Source organism: Sinocyclocheilus anshuiensis, unplaced genomic scaffold (genome assembly GCF_001515605.1).
Source record: "Sinocyclocheilus anshuiensis isolate Anshui unplaced genomic scaffold, SAMN03320099.WGS_v1.1 scaffold419, whole genome shotgun sequence".
In the NCBI taxonomy this organism is placed as follows: Eukaryota; Metazoa; Chordata; class Actinopteri; order Cypriniformes; family Cyprinidae; genus Sinocyclocheilus; species Sinocyclocheilus anshuiensis.
The window spans coordinates 297,028-319,824 of record NW_015548228.1 but is presented as its reverse complement, the minus strand read 5'-3'; the positions used below and the strand labels follow the sequence as shown (position 1 = coordinate 319,824).

At 36.9% G+C, this 22,797-nt stretch overlaps 1 protein-coding gene across 2 annotated transcripts in view; it reads left to right on the top strand.

Annotated features, from left to right (window-relative positions):
* rab11fip4a (RAB11 family interacting protein 4 (class II) a) overlaps window positions 1-22,491 on the top strand; it is a 57,630-nt gene extending 35,139 nt beyond the window's left edge. For both annotated transcript variants that reach the window (XM_016441557.1, XM_016441558.1), the window contains 12 exons: window positions 9,966-10,183; window positions 10,945-11,112; window positions 11,776-11,910; window positions 15,481-15,516; window positions 16,071-16,170; window positions 16,915-17,018; window positions 17,644-17,784; window positions 17,902-17,983; window positions 19,799-19,936; window positions 20,026-20,181; window positions 20,740-20,883; window positions 21,296-22,491. In XM_016441557.1, coding sequence (XP_016297043.1) covers window positions 9,966-10,183; window positions 10,945-11,112; window positions 11,776-11,910; window positions 15,481-15,516; window positions 16,071-16,170; window positions 16,915-17,018; window positions 17,644-17,784; window positions 17,902-17,983; window positions 19,799-19,936; window positions 20,026-20,181; window positions 20,740-20,883; window positions 21,296-21,412 — 1,539 coding nt within the window. In that variant the 3' untranslated portion in view covers window positions 21,413-22,491. The remainder of the gene's footprint in view (window positions 1-9,965; window positions 10,184-10,944; window positions 11,113-11,775; window positions 11,911-15,480; window positions 15,517-16,070; window positions 16,171-16,914; window positions 17,019-17,643; window positions 17,785-17,901; window positions 17,984-19,798; window positions 19,937-20,025; window positions 20,182-20,739; window positions 20,884-21,295) is intronic.
* Window positions 22,492-22,797: the final 306 nt, after the last annotated feature.

Below are 22,797 nucleotides of genomic sequence, written 5' to 3'. Positions count from 1 at the left end.
GTACAGCACATACACACAGAGAATTGAAATTGCGTTACTCTCAGACCCTTGGTGCATACAGATAACACTAACAGTAGAACATAAATACAGATATACAGATTAAATATAAAATACAACTATACAAATATACAAATAAAGGTAAAATGTAAAAAAAAAAAAAAAAAAGCTCAGACTGTATCTGTTTCCCTGCAGCATCACAGAGATAATGTGTAATGTATTTAAAGATGGTTTGAAGAGGTGTTCATAGCTCTGACAGCGAGAGAAGAGCATGTGTCTGGTCTCGAGCTGCTGGACTGAAACTAACCGCCGCTGCTGCTGCACTGAGCTCATGGGAATCATGAGAAAGTGGGGCATCACTGATACACAGTGGAGAGGAGGAACGGAGGAGGATTGCTCTTTCTTTTGTTCTCTCTTTCCCTCACACACCTGCATAAACATGCTTCTCAAACCTCACGCATATGCAGAGCACAGCATATGTGAGACTTCTCACTTGCCGCTGTGGAAGTGTGAATGTACATGTGTAAATGTTCACCAGTGATTAGATTTTTATTTCATCCGTCTTTGCCTCTAGCGAGAGCTCATTGCTGCTGTGAATTTATGAGAAGTGTTAATTAAGGAAGCTCTTAAGATTCCATAAATCAGTCATAAGACCACTCTAGTTATTAAAGTGAACTCTAGTTAATTTTTTTTAATTTTATCGTTAAATTATTTGCAGACGTCTTATGTTAAATAATGCTACAGTATGCTTAAAGGGACGGTTCACCCAAAAATGAAATCATGTACTCACTCTCATGTCGATTCAAACCTGCATGACTTTACTTCTAGATATTTTGATACATTTTTCAGTGTTTGATAAACAAATGATCACCAAACTGTTGGGTTGCCAGCATTCTTCAAAATATTTTATATACCACAGAAGAAAGAAAGTCATACAGGTTTGGAATGACATGAAGGTGAATAAATGATGACAGAATTTGACATTTTTTGTTGAAATATTTAACCCTAACATTATTTTTAACTGTTAAAATCACTTAAAAGTGATCAGGATTAAGCCCAGGGTTACATCACTTTAATTTTTAAGTTTTAGGTTCAGGTTCAGGTTCATTTTTAACTATTTCAGGTGGCTTAGATCTAGTCAGCTTAGATGTATTGGAGAATAACTGCTGAAAAAATTATTTTCTTTTATGTATTTGCACATTTTGAAGTCTGTATGAAGGGCTTTGGAGGCGAAAAGCCAACATAGGCTCATTGGAAAAACATGCCTCTACTTACATTTTTGCAAAACTCCAAAAACTTACCTATACATACAATTTACAGCATTTATAGTGAAAAGGAACATTAGTGGCACTAAAACGCCAACAATGGATTATTGATTAATAAAGACAAATTTTCAGCTGGTTCCTTGCAAAATACTGTGCTTACACCTCAAAACACATTTAACATAGTACATGATTTGTAAACTAATATATTTTGGCGTTTACACAGCATAACCAGCTCCATATGTATAGCTTTTCTGATATAATAAACTTGCTCAGTAGCTCTCCTGGTATAGCACTGCACGTAGGAGTCCCGTGTTACGATAAAAGAGCTTATAAAGTAAGCTGAAATGGCATAGTTGCTACAGCAAATATGTTTTAACCCTATCTGTTTAGGGTAGGGTTTAGTGTAGGTGGCGCATAATTTTCAAAAGCAATAGAGCTTTAACCTTTTAATTTTTTAACCATTTCTGAACTGCCGCCATGTAACAACCAACATAATAAAATGTTGCCAGATTCACGGATATCTGTTTCAGAGAACATTTGTTATTTGCTATTTCTGTTTGCAGCAAATTAATAAATTTTTATAGTATTTTGTTGATATAATAAACATTTTGGCATCTGTGCTTCTAGTTTAATCAGGGCAGAATACAAGTATGTTGTTTTCTTTTTGATCATAAAAACACTGCCTGTTTTATTTTTTTCTGGTCACCGCATGATCAACCCCCTATTGATACTTTGATTTCTCTGTATCTTATTTATCTATTTGCGTTATTTGTCATGGTACTTAAACGAGGAGTAGGTTAATTATCCGTAATTGTGCGTATTATCCAGCACAGCTGAGGTTAGGCTTAAGATAGCTGTGTGTGTTGCGAGGGAGCACACTCACGCTCCGCTCGATGTCACGGCTGTGGGACGGCTCAGCTGAATGGTTTCCTAGCAACAACCTAGAGAACGAGGCAGAGAGAGGGAGGGAATGTGACAGGCCGGAGTAGGGGAGGTGATTTGCTGGGAGGAGTGGCCAAAAGCCCAACAACTGTTGCCAGATCGCTAGCGTCTCTGTCCGTATGTGTTCGTGTGTGGCCGCATGATCGGTTGCTGCAGGTTGGAGCGAGTGTGTGTGTATGTGTGAGGAGGACTGAGCTGGTTTGGAGCAGCGGTGGATGTAGGCGGAGATACTTGAAGGAGTGCTGAAATCTGACAGGACTGGACACTGATATTTCACCTGTTGGACTGTGCTGAGGGTGGGGATCCTGGAGGGAGACGGGGACACCAAGTCTTGGGCGTCCTCAGCCGATAAGGGTTTAACCGGCACGGGTGAAGAGGATGGAGGAGATGGATCTTCATTATTGAGTGGCGGGGTAAGAGGATGAGATGAGAACTCGCATGTGTGAACGTTTGCTGCAGCCAAGCAAAGTCCATTGTTCCTTCTCTTCCTCTCATGTTCTTCTCTCATCCTCTTTTCTCTGTAATAATCTTTCAGCGTACATGCTCATCTTCTCCCAACATTGATGCTGAGAAGCTTTTGTACATCTCTTTGACTCCCAATGGCACTTTAGGGAGATGAAGCTCAATGAAATTATTATTTTTTTTTGCATTTTATTGTAAGATACTAAGGCTCTGAATGTGGTGGAATTCACAACCAGCCTGTGTGTTTCCCAAACGCTACACCTGCCCTTGAATGACAAGTTGAATGAATGACTGAAGAGCCAGCCTGGGTTGTGTGGTGATCTGTTGGAGGGGAAAGGGGTCATGCTATTGAAATGCTAATCAGACAGTGTGTGTTTGGACTGTGTGTTGATGCGTTTTTTGGCAGTGTGTGTGTTCATGTCTGCCTTCGTCTACCCAACAACCGTTGGTGACCCCATTGTTTCTGTTTTCCTCTTACTTTGTTTCTTAAATGCCAGACTGATGAAAATATCTGTTCTTGGAGAAAATCCCCAGTTTTGCACCTCAAATGAGACTAATGGTGTAGAAAAACTAGCAGACTGATTGATGGTTGTTGTAAGTGCACATGCTCGTAAACTTAAACCGTTAAGTCTGTGTCTCTTGGGAACAGGGCTAATGGTGTGTGCTGGGAGTTGTTGTGGGGTTGGGGGTTGTCGAAGAGGAGGAACTGAGGAGTTTTGAATACGGCTGATAGTTAGAAGGGACTGTGTGAACATGAAAAGGGGAGGTTGAGTGTGCTGGGGTGGTTTGGGAAGACTCTTCGATGGTTAATGACCACCTGCTGGTAGTACCGCATCTATATTGTGTTTGTATGAATGTGTGTGTTTCTTAATGTTGCAGTAATGTTATTCCACTGGCAAGGGACAATTTAGAAAGGTCAAGGAACAATAGGGTTAGACGTCCATTAAAATTCCTTCCCTGGTGCTTGCATTTACCCCTCTCGGGGTTTGTTTTGCCAAAGTGTTATTGGCTTCTTAAACTTTTACTGCTGAGAGCTTGTCAGCTATACGCTGATAAATGTTCATTGTAGATAAAGTTTAGTCAATACAAAGCCCTGTTCCCTCACTGCGGAGGACATTTAGTCATGAGCCTGCTCTAAACACAGCATATGTGTGGTTGAAATAACATTGTTTTTATCTGTCAAAGTTGTCATACATATTTAAAATAATAAAATGTCTTAAATTAAGCATAATTGTATCATATAATGCATTAGTATATGTATTGGATGTCAGTACATGCCCTGTCTAGGTTTTTATAACTTTCAGTATTATTCTGAAATATTATTACAGTCTAAATTAACTATTTGAATATATTTTAAAATGTAATTTTATGTCTGTGATGACAAAGCTAAATTTTCAGCAGCTTCCAGTCTTCAGTGTCACATGATCCTTCAGGAATCATTCTAATATGCTTATTTGATGCTTAAGAAACGTTTCTTATTATTATTATCAATGTTGAAAACTTTGTTCTGCTTAATATTTTTGTGGAAACCGTGGCACTTTTTTCAGTATTATTTAATGAATAGAAAGTTCAAAAGAACAATATTTATTTGAAATATAAATCTTTTGTAAAATTCTAAATGTCTCTTTTGATCAATTTAATGTGTCCTTGCTCAATAAGAAGTACAAAAAAAAAAAATATTAAAAAAAATCTTACTGATGCTAAACTCTTGAATGCTTATGTGTGTATTATATATAGCTATAGTAAGCATTTTTCTGGAGTTTTATCATTTTTATTCTAACTTTTGCTTGGTATCGGAAATGCGTTTAAAAATCATATCACCGTTATTGAAAAAAATTATATCGCGATACATATTGATATTGAATTATTGTCCAGCCCTAGTTTAAACTAAGTCATCCACCCTTATACAGTATAAGCTGATGGATGCTGTGTACATAGGTACTATACATAAGTCAATCCAGTTCTCTTGTCTACTGCATTTAAGATTAGTAATTTAGCAGCTGGTCTGACAGCTTTAGATATCGATCTTTTATGAAATGCTGTATCAGGCCTGGTTATTGCGTGGGCAGCAAAGAATCTGTGCATGACCAAGGGCACTATCTGTACTGTACTACCATTTCATGGACGTCATAATGCAAAGCCCAGCAAAAGATATAATTCAGTGTTATAGTTGGGACAAGAGGTTAACTGCAGTTTGGACACTCTAAAACCCAATAATGTGGTGCATCCAGACTATTGCTCTGCCAAGGGAGAGGGGTGGATGAACATTTTGTGACCGACCTTTTGAAGTCGGTGGTACACTTTTATGATTGTGCCTGGATGTTAGAGCAACTAAATTGAGAACCATATTTCCACTTGTCTCGACACGTCTTGCTTTCAAAGGGGACGCCAACACATGCTGTGGAATAATACGGTAATTTGCTTAGCCAAGTGCCCCTGCAGTATTGATTTTGTAACTGCAGCTCTGGATGGCCTTTCTGTATGTTTGTTGGGTTACCATTTTCAAGGTCAATAAAGAGTTCAAAGGTGTTTCGCTTTGATACCGTCCAGGGAAGGGCGGCCGACAGTTTTAGAGCCCCGAGAGCTGGATTATGACTCATGGCTCCCAGTAAATCCACACTGTCTTTTGTCTGCTGACTGTGTAGGCAGCGAGATGGCCAGCTATCTAGCTGCATTTCCACTGAGATCTCAAACAAAACCAGCCAAGCGCAGTTGATACAAAAATGAGCACCCAGCTTGAATGTCCCCCACTAGCATGTTTCTGTTGTTACTTCAGTAACATAACTGACAGTAATACTTTGATCTTAGCTAGCTAGCTTACAGGTTCATTAGGGTCACTAGCCAAAACTAGCATTTAGCAAAAACAGTAATGTTAAAGGTAAAGCTATTTCAAGATACAGGGTTTAAACTCATTTAATTTGTACATATTGTTTTAAGGTAGTTGCTGTATAGATTCGGGATGTCAGGTGGTCCAAAATGTTTGTTTGAAGTGGGTTGTTACCTGAAAAAATTCCCCAAAACAGCAGCTACTGTGTGTGGTAGGGATCGCTGTTGTCTTGGAGAAATTTGAGAGGCTTTTCTGTCATGTTCATGTGCACACTTGACATTTCTTGTGAGCTGCACTTGAAAGGCTGTGAATATGATGGTGCACTTTGGACGCTAGCCAGAATTGAGTGTTGTGTTTGTTTGTTTGTGTGGGTTGCTGTCATCTTAAGATGGCAGATCTGTAAAGAAGTGCTGTTCGTCTCCAGATTTACAGAGATAAATTAAATCGCATCTAAACATGAGCAAAAAAAAATTTGCTCTGCTTTCACTGAGGAAAATAATCTAGTAATGTGAGTGAGATATCTAGGTGCATTCCTCCATCACGCATCTTCTCCTAGACTTCACAGACAAAACTTCTCTATTATTTATAGATCTGGGGGCTTTGGGACATGTTGTGCATTTGAATGTTTTCAGGCACGCTCCGAGACAAAGAAATAGTGTCGCATTAAACACGTTTAATCCGCTACCATTCAAAAAATTTGGGGTTGGTTTGTTTTTATGCTTTTGAAAAGAAGTCTCTTATGCTTACCACGGCTGCATTTATTTGATCAAAAATACAGAAAACCATAATATTGTGAATGTGAATATATTATTACAATTTAAAATAACCAATTTCTATCTGAATATACTTTAAAATGTAATTTATTGTGATGGCAAAGCTGAATTTTCAGCAACCAAGTCTTAAGCGTTTAATGCAAAAGCATTACAATATGTTGATTTTCTGCTCATGAAACATTTCTTATTATTATCAATGCTGAAAACAGTTAACATTTTTGTGGAAACTGTGATACCTTTTTTTCAGATTTCTATGATGATCAGAAAGTTCAAGAGAACTGCATTTATTTGAAGTAGAAATTGTAACATTGTGGTTTTTGTTGTTGTTGTTTTTTTACTTTTAATCAAAGTAATGCATCCTTGCTGAATAAAATAAATTATTCCTTAAAAAAACTAACTGACCCCATACTTTGGAACAGTAGTGTACTTTCTGACCATTTCATTTACGTAATTCACTCTCTTGCTTACAGAACTTTAATTATCGGACTGTCCCTTTAAGCCAAGTAATAAAAGGATATTGCTTTCGGTCAGTAATGACATAAAAGTGTGTTTGATTACACAATAACCATTGACAGAATCCCACTTACACTCTGCAAGAATACAGCAGCTTTGACTCGGCATGGACATCACTATGTGTTTGTTTGAATCAATACCTGGCTGCATATTCCAGAGCAGAGTCACTGCCTTTTTAATGATGATCATCCCTCCAAATCAGCACACCGTAAGCAATGTGGACACACTGGTGGGTGTATTTTAGCTCTTAGCATCCCAGATTTTGGATGTTAGCTGTATTTAAGCTTTGATGCAACTTAGTCTGTACTCAGCAATATTGCATGAAACGCTGGCGGTACGGGTGGATCAGCAGTACTGCAGCATGACCGTATTAGTCCATCATGTTAACCTTAAAAATCGGCAAACAGCAAAATCTGCAAAATGGCCCTGCTTTGTTTCACTGCATTACAGTGAAGCTTCCCTTCATTGGTATTTATTTCAAAGCAAATGTGTCTATGATATGAATAGTCCACAAATCGTAAGTTAATCAGCCACATAAAATCAAATCACTTCATTGTCACTACACCATATACACAGAGTAATGGTGAGTGAAATGATAGTAGCAGTTTCTTAACTGCTTTCATCAGCGAAATACATATAACTCTATTTTAGTATAATATTTTTTGGTTTATAAAATGATATGAAGTATGTTTGTGTATTAATGCATGCCTAACATTAAAAGCAGTCTGTCAGTAGAACAGTGTAAATAATGAATGTTAAGTCTAGGCATTCCAGACGGTGCTGTCTAAGGGGGGCTGGCAGATTCAGGTCAGGTTGGACCAAAAGGGGTCTTAGTTTATAGCTCATTTATCTGGGCTCTCACTGCCCTGCATCTCCCCTTACATTACTGCAGTCAGAGTGTATCTGATAGAGCTGCATTCATCACAGTCGCCGCTCAGCAGGGAGAACCTCTATTATGCTGTCAAAGCTTCACATTAAGACTATGCAGATATCAGTCATCATCAGTAATCTGCTCCTCCGCTCTTATCTCCAAAAGATCCAGCCATGTGGGAAGAATCAAACTTTTACTCAGATTTGTGACTAGACCTGTGATCTTTAATCCTGAGGCTGGCCGTTACATTTCCTTTTCGTAGGCCTAATCTCAGATCAGACCGGACAGACTAGAAGCTTTTTTCCTTTAATAAATGCAAAGAACTAGTTTAAAGACTGGATATATATGCTAGTTTGGTTAGTTATATGCTAGACATGTTGGTTGTACACTGCAGATTTCCTTAATCCGTAAAAGTTTAAATAAATATTATTTGAGTAGATGTTTTAGAAGAAAATACTATTTCATCAATCTATTTCAAAATTTCGTGTTTAATTCAGTGTGTCGCTGCTTTGTAATTATTTGTGAAAATTACTAGCAATTTCTGAGTAAACCCTACACCAGATTTTTTTTTTTTCAGTGTAGGTCTCATTTCTTACATCTGCCATCTGGTGTGAGTGGAGAGGTGTGTGAATTTCATGTGTGACCTACAAAGGAAGGTAACGGACTTGCTGAGGTGTGAACGTGAGAGGTGTCACTTCAGAAACACACTAACACACTGCTGCACTCACTGAGATGCACTCAGATATGAATGAAATGCTTTTAGGAAAAGGCTGAGTTTGCGATTGAAGGAAAGACAATTTTTTATATACATACATTGTACTGTATATTATTGAGTAAAGAAAAACGAGGAAGAGGGAAAAATATGGTAAAGGCTTAGCATAAAAAGTGAGGGATCAAAGGAGAGTAGAGCAGCTGACTATTACATTCCTGTGCTAATCAAGCAGTAGTAATATAGAGAGTGTAGTAAAGATCCCTATTAGAATTAGATGTATGTCTAAAGCTGTTCCTTAGGGACCCTATAAGTCAATTTGAGTGTTTACAAATAAGCATGACGTTACATTAAGACAAAATATCAAACTGACTGGCTTTTTTTTTTTTCTTAAGAAATAGTACAAATACATTTCAAGCAAAACATTTCACACACACGCACACATACAGATAGAAGGGTTTAAATAAAATGATATTATGACAAAAAGAATTTGTCAAACGTTAGTGGTCCTTGTTTGTAGTGAATGTGATAAACTACACCCTGGCTTAAAATTGCCTTCAGAACAGATGGTTAAAGTCATTTAAAATTGTTTGATCTGTGCATTGAAATTCAGAAAAATCAAAGTGAAACTTAATTTAAAAGTGTTCAAATACATATTTGGGGTCACTGTATGACAAACTAGCAGTTTATGGCTATTTATTTCTGAAATTAGTGATTTTTCACATGGCATTGAAGTAGTGGAGAAGTCTGTTTTATTGTAGCATTGCCTTATGAATAAATTAGACAAATTATGATCATCAATGAGGGATGAGCTAAGTCATTTTAAAGCACATTGGTGTGTACTGTAGTTCCCCAGAATGCAGTAAAGGCTTAATGACCAGCCATAACCCTCAGCTTTAATAATACAGTATCTCCCAAGACACATAAATACACTTTCATATTAGACAGACAGAAAGTGTCAGAAATGTATGTATTTAAACATATATAAAGACTTACCATTGATTTAACAATCTCTTATAGTGTGATACTTATTCTGTCTGTGCAAATAACAATGAGCCACTGGGCAACATCAGCTGATTCCCATTGTCCTCCTGCCATTGAGATGTGACATGAATTTTAATTTTTGAACTGCACTTGTTGTAGGACAGAATGGGTGTAAAAAAAAAAAATCAAACCTTGTGAGAGTGAGCAGAGAAATGTTCACTGTGGTATAAATTGGAGAATGGAGAGTTTTTAAATCTTATTTCATTTTGAGAGCACCATTTCTGTCTCTGCCATGCAATCTAAATCCTCGTCCTTTTCTTCTCTTGGTTACACTCACTATTCGTTAGTCAACTGAAAGGTTTCACACCAGTTCACCGTGATGACCTTTGTCCTGTTTTGGCGTCCGTTGTGTCTTCTGGGGTTAATGAGCAAAGTTTCCATAACCTTTGACCCATTATCTTTTGTGTCCCTCTGAGAAAGGTCTTAAGTTCTCATTTCACCTCACCAAGTTGTGTGTGTGAAGAGACCACATAGTGAGTCAGAGTAATCTGGTCTAGTTTTGATGTTACATTTGCATTTTGAACAATATGACTTTATTGAAATCTTTGATATCTGTTTGCAGCACGGGGAGGGGAGTCTGGGACCCCCGGTCATTGTGTGCACGCGGCCGTACCCAGAGTGCCAGCTGTATTCTGATGAGGAAGCAATGGGCGGACGGGACGTGCAGGAGGCAGACATGGACAGTGCAGGAGACAGCAGGGCAGGGTCTGAATCTTCTGAAGGAGGACGTCATGATGATAAAGAAGAAGGACTGGGTGGACTCTTTCTACGTGGAAACAGGTCAGCGTCATGGATGATTATGTTTTTTGTGAATTGTAGTAAAAATATTAATTTAATAATTATTGTTTCATTAAATTAATAAAAAATAATTACATTTAATTAGTGCTGTCAAACGATTAATCGTGATTAATCGCATAGAAAATAAAAGTTTTTGTTTGCATAATATGTGTGTGTTCTGTGTATATTTATTATGTATGTATAAAGACCCAAACATACAGTATATATTTTGAAAATATTTACATGTCTATATTTATATTCATATAATTTATATTATAAATAAATGAAGAGTTCAGATGCAAAAGCCTCTAAGTGCCATCTGAAATTTTCTTCTAAAATTAGCATTTTTATCAGACTCCAATGTTTAGGTTCAATAATTTTACTTTAATGGCAATGTATAGGTCCTTTTCTATGCCATTAAAGTGAAATAAATTAACATAAATATAGGAGTCTGATAAAAATGCTCATTTTAGATGAAAATATCAGATGGCACTTAGAGGCTTTTGCATCTGAACTCTTCAAATATATTTAATATATAAATATAACATATTTTTCTGAAATATATACATGCATGTGTGCGTATATTTATATATACAGTAAATAATAAATATACACAGTACACATACATATATTATGTACACAAAAAGTTTTATTTTGGATGCGATTAATCGCGATTAATCATTTGACAGCACTACATTTAATCAAATAAAAAAATTAACTGTAAGAATTAGCACATAAAGTGAGACGTGTGGGTTTGGTTTTAGCTGTGGTCAGATGGTGTCGTCAGCAGCCGCTTCAGTAATCTCAGTGGAGGAGCAGTTTGGCGACTATGGAGAGGGAGAAGATGTGGACTTCACTCCCAGCAGCCCCATCCCTGATGATGACACACGTACCAATGGTTTCTCTGACTTGGGCTCCTCTCTGCCCTCCAGGTTAACTAACCCACTTTAGCACACACCTCTCACATGAAATACTGACATATGGTGTTATTCTGTAGGTTTCATTTGATTGCATGGATGAATAAGGGTGAATAGCATGAAACCTGACATGAAAAAAACAAATAGAAATAAATAAGAAATTATATTTTGCTTTCATGACAATTAAGCACATCCTTACCCCAGACATAAGCACAAAAAAATAAAGTAAAAATAAAAAGTGCATTATGGCAATGATAATTTGAATGTGCTTAAAATGTTCTTGGGGTAAAAACTTTGCACATTTTCAGGCGACAGATATATTTTCATATTATTAATGCATAGTAGTTATAATTCTGACACAAATACACTCTGTTGCATTAATGCTTTTGACAGCCATTAATCAACTCATTGTTAAACATAAAATCACAACAGCCGATAATTATGAAACGCTTTTGGCATACAGTGGGAGTTTTGTATCGTTAGCTGTTCTCATTTTCTCTGTGTGATTCTGGTTCAAGGATAATCCTATCATGAAATCAATAACATATTATTAGACATTCTTTTCCAACTATGCAAAATTTGAAATATCTTTCCATTTTATATTATTAAATATACTGAGCAAGTAAAATCTGAATGCTTCTACTGCCAGTATTGATCATCACTTGATGGTGTTTGCAGTGCTGGCCAGACCCCTCAGAAGATCAGGCACCTGTACAACAGCGAGCTTCTGGATGTTTACTGCTCTCAGTGCTGCAAGAAAGTCAACCTGCTCAATGACCTAGAGGCCAGACTCAAGAACCTCAAAGCTAACAGGTAAGAGGCGACAGAGTTTGAAATGAGCATATTGCTAAGATAATAGCATGTTACTCTCATGGAGTGCTACAGGGATGCTGTACAGTATTTTTGTTATCCAGTATAGACGTTAGCATGACACTGGTTCGCTCAACAAAAAGCCAGTAGGATTTTTCCATTGGCTTTTAGATTATTGCAGAAAATGTGTTTGTTTTGAAGCCTAAATACAGTCGCTAGAAGTTAAAAGTTATTCAAAGTCACCATCACCACTAAGCTTATGAAGACACTATGAGTCTTATTTTAAAATCAAGTTGGAAGGTTGGAGTTAGTTTGCGAGAGTAAAGGTTTGAACACAATAAGGCTGTGAAAGCGGATTAGTGAGTAGATGAGTTTTTCTGTTTGGCATGATGATGTTTAATGTCCCCAAAAACCTCTGTAGTCCCATTTAGCTACTTAAAAACTTCACAAAAAATCACAAATTGTTGTTATTGATGTATTTTATGTAGTACAATAAAACGTGAAAATATCTTGAGCTTCTGTTAACCACAGACCTTATTTCCAACATTTAAACAAAATCCATTTAAAAAAAAAAAAAAAGCTTAGAATGATGGAACCAGCTGTTTTCAAAATACTAACTCGTGTCTGTATTTCAGGACTCATTCCTGCAGCACTCTGTAAGCATAAACATACACAAATATTGAGCAAAATAAACCATTTTTGATTACACACAAATATTGTATTTGTTTATTTACATACATGTACATGTATTTATTTACATTTATCTGGCTCCTTCCTCCATCTTAATACAGTGCATATTAATAATGAAATAGCAATATATTTGTTGATGCTTTATTTCTGAAGCTATTTTATGCTAAAGGATGGTATATCTAGCATGCTGTCTTACCTTAATCAGTCGTCTTCCTCTGAATGCTGTCTTTAGTTCCCTTAACTTTGCAGCATCTATAGTTCATATTAAATGGCATAGCACTGCACTTCTGAGAGGATTCTTTATGTCTCAGTTCACTGTAGGTAAAGCTAGATATATTTTTATGAGTCTCTTTAATCACCCCGGTCTGTCAAAAGCTTTATCGGGAGATGGGTTTCATCAGAGGAGCTGTTACCATAGCAACAATGTTCCAGTCAAGGGTTTACTAATCTTTGTGAATGTTATCAGACAGTGAGGGAAAACTGAGCCCCTCAAGAAAAGCCTGGGGTGTTTAAGTGGGTGTGTGTGGTGGAATTTGATGAAAACTGCTGAAATAAGCCTTTTATTATTATGTGGACACCTAACAAATTTGGCACTTCAGGAGAACGACAATGCAATCTTTCATCTGTAACAAGATTTAAAGCATCGCGGGATTATGAAGTTTTCACCTCTGCTGCTGACACACCGAGACATGATACTGCAGACATAGATCTTAAAACCTAGTGAGCTGCCTCACTACATACTTGCTATTGTAGACAGACAGCTGCCTTCTAAGACAGCATCTGAACCATCCTGGGACTACATGAGTTATTTCAGAAGTATAGAGACGGCAGACAATTAAGCAATAGACACAATTGACTTTAGTAAATTGCAACAGTGCCTGCACACTTTTTCAGCAGCCTTGGTTCTGGAAGTAATTGCCCTATTCATTTTTCATATTCATTTTCCAAAAGTCTTTGTGTAAGAGTTATAAGGTATACAGGTGCATCTCAATAAATTAGAATGTCGTGGAAAAGTAATTGAGGCAGTAATTAAAGCAAAAGGAGCCCCTACCAAGTATTGAGTACATGTACAGTAAATTAACATACTTTCCAGAAGGCCAACAATTCACTAAAAATGTTTTTTTTATTGGTCTTATGAAGTATTCTAATTTGTTGAGATAGTGAATTGGTGGGTTTTTGTTAAATGTGAGCCAAAATCATCACAATTAAAAGAACCAAAGACTTAAACTACTTCAGTCTGTGTGCATTGAATTTATTTAATACACGAGTTTCACAATTTGAGTTGAATTACTGAAATAAATGAACTTTTTCACGACATTCTAATTTATTGAGATGCACCTGTAAACCAAAACAGCTAACTACCAGGAGTATAAAAAACATTATAAAGTTTGAAACTGTTGAACACTTTATGCACTCAACTGTTGGAGCTTTAATGTCATTGTGAAGGGGGAGGGGCTATCAGACTCCACATATTAATGACAAAGTAACCTTATAAAATTGCATAATACACAAGTAATAGTGTATAAGTACATAGTGTATAGTGCGTCATTTGGGATGCAGTTTATTTTTATTTATACTTTTCAGTATTGAATGAAATATATGTATATTTAGCTACATCACTCCTTCTACTACAATGGATTCTTTTTTTCCCACCAAGATTGATGCAGTGCTTTCTGGGACTGCCTTTTTATTTTTATTATTATAAATCATAATAAAACAAGGTGTGCTACATAATCAAGTGGCTACCTTTGGAACCGAGCAAGAGACGCTGTTCAGTAAAGAGCTGTGTGATTTCCTTTTCTCTGGCTGAATAGGTGTGATGGGGAAGTGGGATCATGTGGCATTCTGTGGCCTTTAGCTATTAATCCTCTGGCATTTTTGTCCAAATCCTTCACTGCGTACTCTGCTGAAGTTAAAATGCATTCATGCAAGACATGATCAGCACCACTATGAACTTCTCTATAATCAGCAAACATTTGGGTTATTGTATCAATTAAGTATTACTGTATATTAAAAAAACACTAGGCAGACTTGTAGAGAGATCTGCTATTGAATGACTGTTTAGTGTGAAAGCCATCAGAAAATGTTGTTTTTGCACCAGATATGTCCAGCTACTTTAACAGGTCATGACAGGTCATGAAGAAATATGTGCACCTGCCCTTTTGAGGGCTTGTGTGTGAATGCTGTGAGTGTATTTTTTCCTCATCTCCCTTGGTTTGCAGATTGTCTGGCTTCATCATTGTTGTTGTAGTTAGTTGATAGCTGGGTTGGATATGAGGACAGGAGAGCTGACTTGTATTTCGGCGAGCTGTTTGAGTTCAGACCTGTGTGATGTAATGAGAGGAGGGCTTTAAAGAGTGACATGGGTCACACAGTTACATAAACACAGGCAGAGGTTTATAATTAGAGTGCAGGTATTCTATTTTTACTGAGGTCCCCCAGAGCTGTCTGATTATCGGTGTAATCTCATGACCTAGGACAGTCTGACTGCAGTACATGATCTTGGCCACTTGGGGCAGTAGTGAATTAGTAATTAGGCTCTAAACCAGGGCTGTCCAAACTTGGTCCTGGAGGGCCGGTGTCCTGCAAAGTTTAGCTCCAACCCTAATTAAACACACCTGAACCAGCTAATCAAGCTCTTACTAGGCATAGAAACTTCCAGTCAGGTGTGTTGAGGCAAGTTTGGACAGCCCTGCTCTAAACAAAACTGATTAGTCGAATTGAATAACCAAAACATTACAGTGGTAGATGCATCTATCTATCTGTCTATCTGTCTGTCGGTCGGTCGGTCCCCATTAAACTGAATTTGGACAGCATGGTATTTTATCATTTTTTTATGAACTTTTTTCTAATACAGGGATTTTTTTCCATTTCTTTTTACAGCCCAAACAGGAACATTTCCAGTACAGCATTTGGTCGGTAAGTCTCTCATCTTTGTTATTTTCACACGATCTGTAGAATATGAGATTACAAAGCGCTGGCTTAATATCCATTGCCTGAATATCAGTGTGTCTGAAATCACATACTGAGTAGGTGCTACTTTTGAATTTGAACTTACTTTTTGACTGTTAAAAAGAATGTTCTATACAGCATACAGTATATATAGTATTAATATTGGAATGAATTAAATTTGGACATACTACATCCTCCACGTTGTTACCGTCACATGACCTCCACTCCACTGCCATTCATAAATCCTCTCCCATGGCCTCATGGGATAGTAAACTGTCCATCAAATGCACACTCCAGAATTCTCGGCAGAAGTCATCCGGGTACTTTTTGCCTTTCGTTTTTCAAATACTATGAATTCGGACAAAATATTGTTTTTTTTTTTGCATATATTTTTTGTCCACTACATAGTATGGCAGTATTCGATTTCGGGTGCAGCGTAAGTCACTAACTGTTTAGACAGAAGAATGATTAGTAACTTCAGTTCCATTTCCTGATTCTCTGTTTCTCTGTGTGTCCCACAGTCAGCTCTTCCACCACAGTAACTTCAGCAGCAGTCAGGGCAGCACAGAGGACCTGTTCAGAGACAGCATCGACTCCTGTGACATTGACATCACTGAGAAGGTCCTGGAAGCATAATAATGTGGTCACTGAGTGGTCACTTACTTTTTAAGGCCACTACAATAATGTTGTTTTCCTGTGAATATGATTCAGAGAATGTTGCCTATAATAAATGATAGGGCTGGGTATCGATTCAGATGTCCTGAAAGTCCAGATAATGCTGGTCAAATATTACTCCATTACAAGTAAAAGTTGTAAAGACAGATTTTTACTTAAGTAAAAGCACCGAAGTACTTGCTATTCAAAGTACTGAAGTACCAAAAGTAAATTTCCTTTTTTATGTCAATGCACTGTTTTATTATCCGCGCTTTAGTATGTGTAGTGTGCACAAAACTGCGCCGCGCCATCTGCCATTCATTCATTCATTGCGGAAATCATGGCGCCTTATGCGTGATATCAAATTCTTCCGCAGATTTATATATTACTATAGCATTTCACCTGAGCATTGCGAATCACGCGTATGGCCATGATAAGCGCTGAATGAATGACAGGCTTTCTGTTGTAACATCGCGCAAGGTAAATAAGGGTGACATCTAGTGGAGAAGACTGGTAAGATTCACGTTAATCAGATCTTGTTTTAAATGTGTGCTGAAATAAATCCCGGAAAAGATCGATTCGCGGCTTTTGAGAATCGATATCAAATCGACGTCATTTAAAAAAAACGATTAATCGAAAGATCGATATATTTTTTTTGCCCAGCCCTAATAAATGACTATAATATTTAACTCTTCTGTATTTCTACTGCAGGTGAGTTATTTGGAAAAGAAGATAACAGAGCTTGAGAACGACAGTCTGGCTAATGGAGATTTGAAATCCAAACTTAAGCAGGAAAACACACAACTAGTTCACAGGTAAAGATATCTGACTATTAGTTACAGACACAGTACAGTATAAAGAGAATAGTGATACATCTAATGTAATTATGTACATGGATGATTTATCGTTTATTACTTTATTTGTAATTCTACTACCATTCAACAGTTTGGGGTCAATAAGACTTTTTTGAAAAGAAAGTCATGCTTTTATTCGGCGAGAATCAATTAAGTTGATCTAGAATTACAGTAAAGACATTTAGAATGTTACAAAAGTAATAAATGCTGTTTTGTAGAATTTTCTGTTCATCAATCCTGATAACACTTCACAGTTTCCACAAAAATATTAAGCAACACAACTGTTTTCAACATTAATAATAATAATATTATTAATAAATGTTTCTTGAGTAGCAAATCAGCATATTAGAATGATTTCTGAAGGTTCATGTGACACTGAAGACTGAAGTAATGGCTGCTAAAAAAAAAAAATTCAGCTTTGCATCACAGGAATAAATTACATTTCATTTAAATTGTAATGATATTTCACAGTATTAATGTTTATACTCTATTAATCCTTTGTCACATAAATGCAGCCTTGGTGATGTATGCATATGTATTTATGCTTTCTTATGTCTGTATGTGTTTGTACATGTTTATCCATCAGGGTACATGAGCTGGAGGAGCAGATCAAAGATCAGGAGACGCGTGCAGAGCAATGTTTAGAGGAGGAGCTGAAGAGACACAGAGAGGCCTACAGAAAGATGGAGAGAGACAAGAGTACTGAGATTGAAATGCTTAGTAACAGGTACCTAATCAGAAAACTCACAAAAACATGTATATGAAGCATGTGGAAGTTTCAAGACCTTTTTTAGAAGGGCAGTGTGTGGCTTGCTACTTTATAATGGATGATTTCTCCCCACAGGGTCCAGCAGCTAGAAGAGGAGAACGCAGAGATGAAAGTGAATGTGTGCAGACTCAAGTCTCAAACTGAGAAACTGGACCAGGTCAGATATGCATCGAATCTCAAGCTAGTAGAGTAGAAATCCCTTGACCATAACCACAACCACATAACCCACATCACACATCAGGCTATGCATCAGATGGTTGGTTTAACAATTAAAATATAGCAATTTCTTGCTCTCTTGCGTTTAAACCCTCACTGACACGTTCACACACCCATTTTCACACTATTACTTCTGACCTCACTGAAGCATCTTTTGACACATTTCAGCAGGCAGTGAAATCCTTGGAGCTTGTCAGTGTTAACAGCACACTCTTTCATACTGCTTGCATTAGCTAGTGTAATGAGTGTGTAGGAAACTTTTTCCTCGTCGAAGCAGAGACCAGGAGACGTTGGGATATCTTTCATACAGAAGTCACTCTTTATTGAGGACTCGCTGTGCGTCGCTGCAGTCATCCAAGTCTCACTAAGGCAGTGATACATTGTAGTTTATATACATTTAAGGGGGAGGGATACATTCAGTAGAGGTGGAGACAATCTAACCCATAGCATGCAAATGAAGTACAGGAATCAGCCCGACACCGGCATTTTCCCAGCCTTGATCTCATCAGCATAACAGTGTCATTCAAATGCATAGGTGCTAATCCAATTAGTATAACTACTCAAAGACTGGGGCAGAGGCACCAAGAGCCATTACAAACAAAAGGTGATAGTCTCAGTAATCTGGTTCATTTGACTAACAATAAGAGAACAGGAACAGACAGGAACCTCTTGCTACACTTTGCTTAAGATAATCATTTGTCTGATGTCATTTACCTTAAATGCTAAACACAATGTACTTCACCTTAGTTTTTCATGTGATGCTATGTCAGAACATAGGATCAGCATATTTTAAACACATTCTTCAATTTGTAATCCTACAAGTGTGAAAGCTCCTGCCTGCATGACATTAGCAGCCTGTTAGGCTTTCTGAGATGGAATGAAACATTGTCGAGCAACTGCATGACTTTCTATGCTGTAGCCTTTCCATAAAGTTAAAAAAACTAGGTCATTGTCTGATTTAGCTAAAAAAATGTAAAGGTCCTCTTGTGGACTAGGCTGAAAATGCTTTTTTTTTTTTGTTTCAAATCAGCTAAAGAAGCTACATTTATGGTGAAATTGTTGTCAGATTTTATTGCTGATTTTAAATGCAGTGAAACATTAAATACAAAGTTGACACAAGGTTTTCAAAGTTTTTTCAAGTGGACGAGACTGAGAGTTGTACTTGTAAGTCTATCGCCTACTTTAAAAAAACAGCTGCATTGGGGTCCAAAATGGCTGCCAAGTGAACTGACTTGTCTTAAAGGGATATTTATATTTATTGGTATAGTGGTTTTATAATACACATTGTTTCAAAGCAGCTTTTCAAGAAATAATGATGTTAAGTCTAAAATGCCTTAAATTGGTACCCCACCCAAAAAATAATTTACCATTTACTCACCTTCATGCCATCCTAGATTATTTAACCGTCTTTCTTCTGTGGAACACAAATGAAGATTTTTAGAAAAATAATCCATCTCTGGGAGTCCATAAAATGCACATGGATGGGACTCTCAGAGTTGACACTTTAAAAACCACACTTTAAATACATACACTCAGAAATAAAGGTATGAAAACTGTGGTTTTTGAAGCAACAACTCTGAGGGTCCCATTCACTTGCATTATATGGACTATTTTTCAAAAAATCATTGTTTGTGTTTCATTAAAAAAAGTCAATATACATTTGGGATGACATGGGTGAGTAGATGATGAGAGAATTGTAATGCTTTAATGGCAATATAAAGATCTATGTATATTGTATGTATAATTTTGTGCACAGGAGAAGCAACGTATGACAGATAAACTGGAAGACACAAGCCTGCGTTTGAAGGATGAGATGGATCTGTACAGGAAAGTGATGGATAAACTTTGGCAGAACAGACATGAGTTTCAGAAGGAGCGAGAGGCCATGCAAGAGGTAGCACAGTGTCATTTTTATTGCAGATTACAATTATACACATAAACATAAATCTCCAGACCTCTCACACAATTCACATGTGCATGTAGCTGATTGAGGACCTGCGGCGTGAACTGGAGCACCTCCAGCTCTTTAAACTGGAGGCTGAGAAGCCCGGCCGTGGCCGTAATGCCGCGGGACTGTCCGAGTACAACGCCAAGACTCGAGAGATTGAACTGGAGCATGAAGTGAAACGGCTTAAGCAGGTACAGTGCAAAGATATATTAAAATAAATATATGAAATAATTATAATTAAAATAATTATAATTAATTACATTAAATACAATTACATTCCACAATTCTAGGCATTTCAAGAACTTATAAAAATATCAGGGTTCACACTTTTTATGACTAGTGAATTAACATAATTCCAGTCTTTTGTAATTATGAGATTAAATGTTTAAAATCACAAATAGCAATTTGAAAAAAAAAATGAAAAAAAAATCTTGTGACTTTTCCAGGTCTGGAAATCACACTTTTAAAATTAAAAAAAAGCTGGTTTCCCAAGGCCATGAGAATGCTGGTTCCTAAGAAAAATGAGAGTTGATTCAAATATAAAATATACCTTGATTTTAGCTTATTTTAAACCTTGTCTTGTTTTAAATCACATCAAGCCACTTCGCTTGGAAGTGTGCTGAGGCCCCCTAGTGAGAATCACTGCTATATAATAATATATATATATATATATATATATAAATATGTATACTGTTTACCTCCTTGCATTCAGTATGATTTGCACACTGATGTGTTTAATCTTCTAACAGGAAAACCATAAACTCCGAGACCAGAACGATGATCTGAACGGACAGATTCTCAGCCTCAGCCTTTACGAGGCCAAAAACCTGTTCGCATGTCACACCAAGGCCCAGTCACTGGCAGCAGAGATAGACAATGCCTCCAGAGATGAGGTGAGAACAACATTGAGGGATTGCTTATTAGTCCCCACCCCCTGTGCATTATGGTATGGGTATTGTCATTTTACTACCTTATTGGCAAAAGAGAAGCCACAGCCCTATTTCTCCATTTTCGCTAGTCATATAGTACTGACTTCAGAAAATCAATTTGCCTTTCTACTGCGTAGACAGCCAAGTTTTATTAAAAGAATAAAAGTTTTTATTAAAAGAATTACTGCTTTAGGTAGCCTACAATTGACCACTGAATGATTCTGAACCTTAATATGTGTTTTTATATGTTCTTTTGGCATTTTGCATTTACATTAAGAACATTAGAAGATGTTCTAATCTAGAGGAACTTACAAAATGTCCTTTAGCTTTACATGAAAGGCTGTCACTCATTTGGTCAATCTCTCCATCTTTCCAGCTGGTTGAAGCTTTGAAAGAACAAGAGGAGATCAACTTCCGTTTAAGGCAGTACATGGACAAGATCATCCTGGCTATCCTCGACCACAACCCCTCCATTTTAGAGATCAAGCATTAGGCTCCTGAGAGCTGATAGAGGAATCACAGTCGGCAGAGAGCTCCCTCTTCAGGCCAGGGGTGTGAAATGCACCGCCTCTGCCCCCTTACACCAAGTCATCATGTATTTACAGAGCAAGTTGCTGTCGAAATGATCGTGTCTCTCATGTGCTCCGTCTCACACACGTAGGTCACGGTTTCCGTCACTACTCATGTCATCACGCTGTAGAAATGACAAAAATATGTGATGAAACTGGAATCTAGAGTAGAAGTGTACTTTTCACTCTCAGTTATATACACTCTACCTCTGAGTATGTACAACTCAGTGTTGTATTCTACACATGAAATAAACAAGTAGAATTATATTAAACATCACACCATATAGGAGAGCTATACGTGCACCCTATGGCATGTGGGGTTTATTAATATTATTTGAGCATTTAATCAGCCCTCAAGAATTTCTTTATAAAGTGCTGTTTGTCTATGAAGTCTTAACAATCCAGCACTGAATCAATGGACAGAGCAATAGGAAGCCATACTGTAATAATCAGCAGATAAGGGAACTTCTTTTGAATGTTCTCTGCCAACATACATTGTAGTCTGCTGTTGAAACAATAAAATCATGTCAGTCCATCCCAAGATGCACTGCTGTTAATGGCTGATGCTTCTAACTAACGGGTCTGTACTGACCATCAGCATCCTTTGACTGAGGGGTCACCTGTAGAGAAGCACAAGTGAACTATGTGCATACAGACCACACAGTTATACAATATAGTATATACGTATAGAAAGAAAACTATTGAAAATGTGAAAAAGAAAGGTTTATTTTTCTTAGATGTTCGGATGAAATGGTCCGCTGAAGTTTAAGGAAGAGGTGGATGTTATACATAATGAGTGAGAGGTAAATGATTATGATATAATTAAGTCTTCTTGTTTAACAAGAACTACAAAAGCCCCAAAATTGTGGACATAGTACAGTCTGGTTAAAACATTAAGATCATGGTCAATGTCTGTACTAGAACAATGCATTGTCTAAATTCAAACATATGCAAATCCATATATAAAAAAGTTTATATACATATATATACACTACTGTTAAAAAGTTTGGGGTCAGTAAGATTTATTTTTAACAAATGTATTCAGCAAGGATGCATTAAATAGATCAATAGTGACAGTAAAAACATTTATAATGTTACAAATGAGTTTGATTTCAAATAAATTCTGCTTTTTAAACATTGTATTCATCAAGAATCCACAAAATATTAAGAAATGTTTCTTGAGAAGAAAATTAGAATGATTTCTGAAGAATCATGTGACACTGAAGACTGAAAACTGTGTTTTTTTATCAAATAAAATGCAGCCTTGGTGAGAAAAAGAGATTTGTTTTAAAAATATAAAATCTTACTG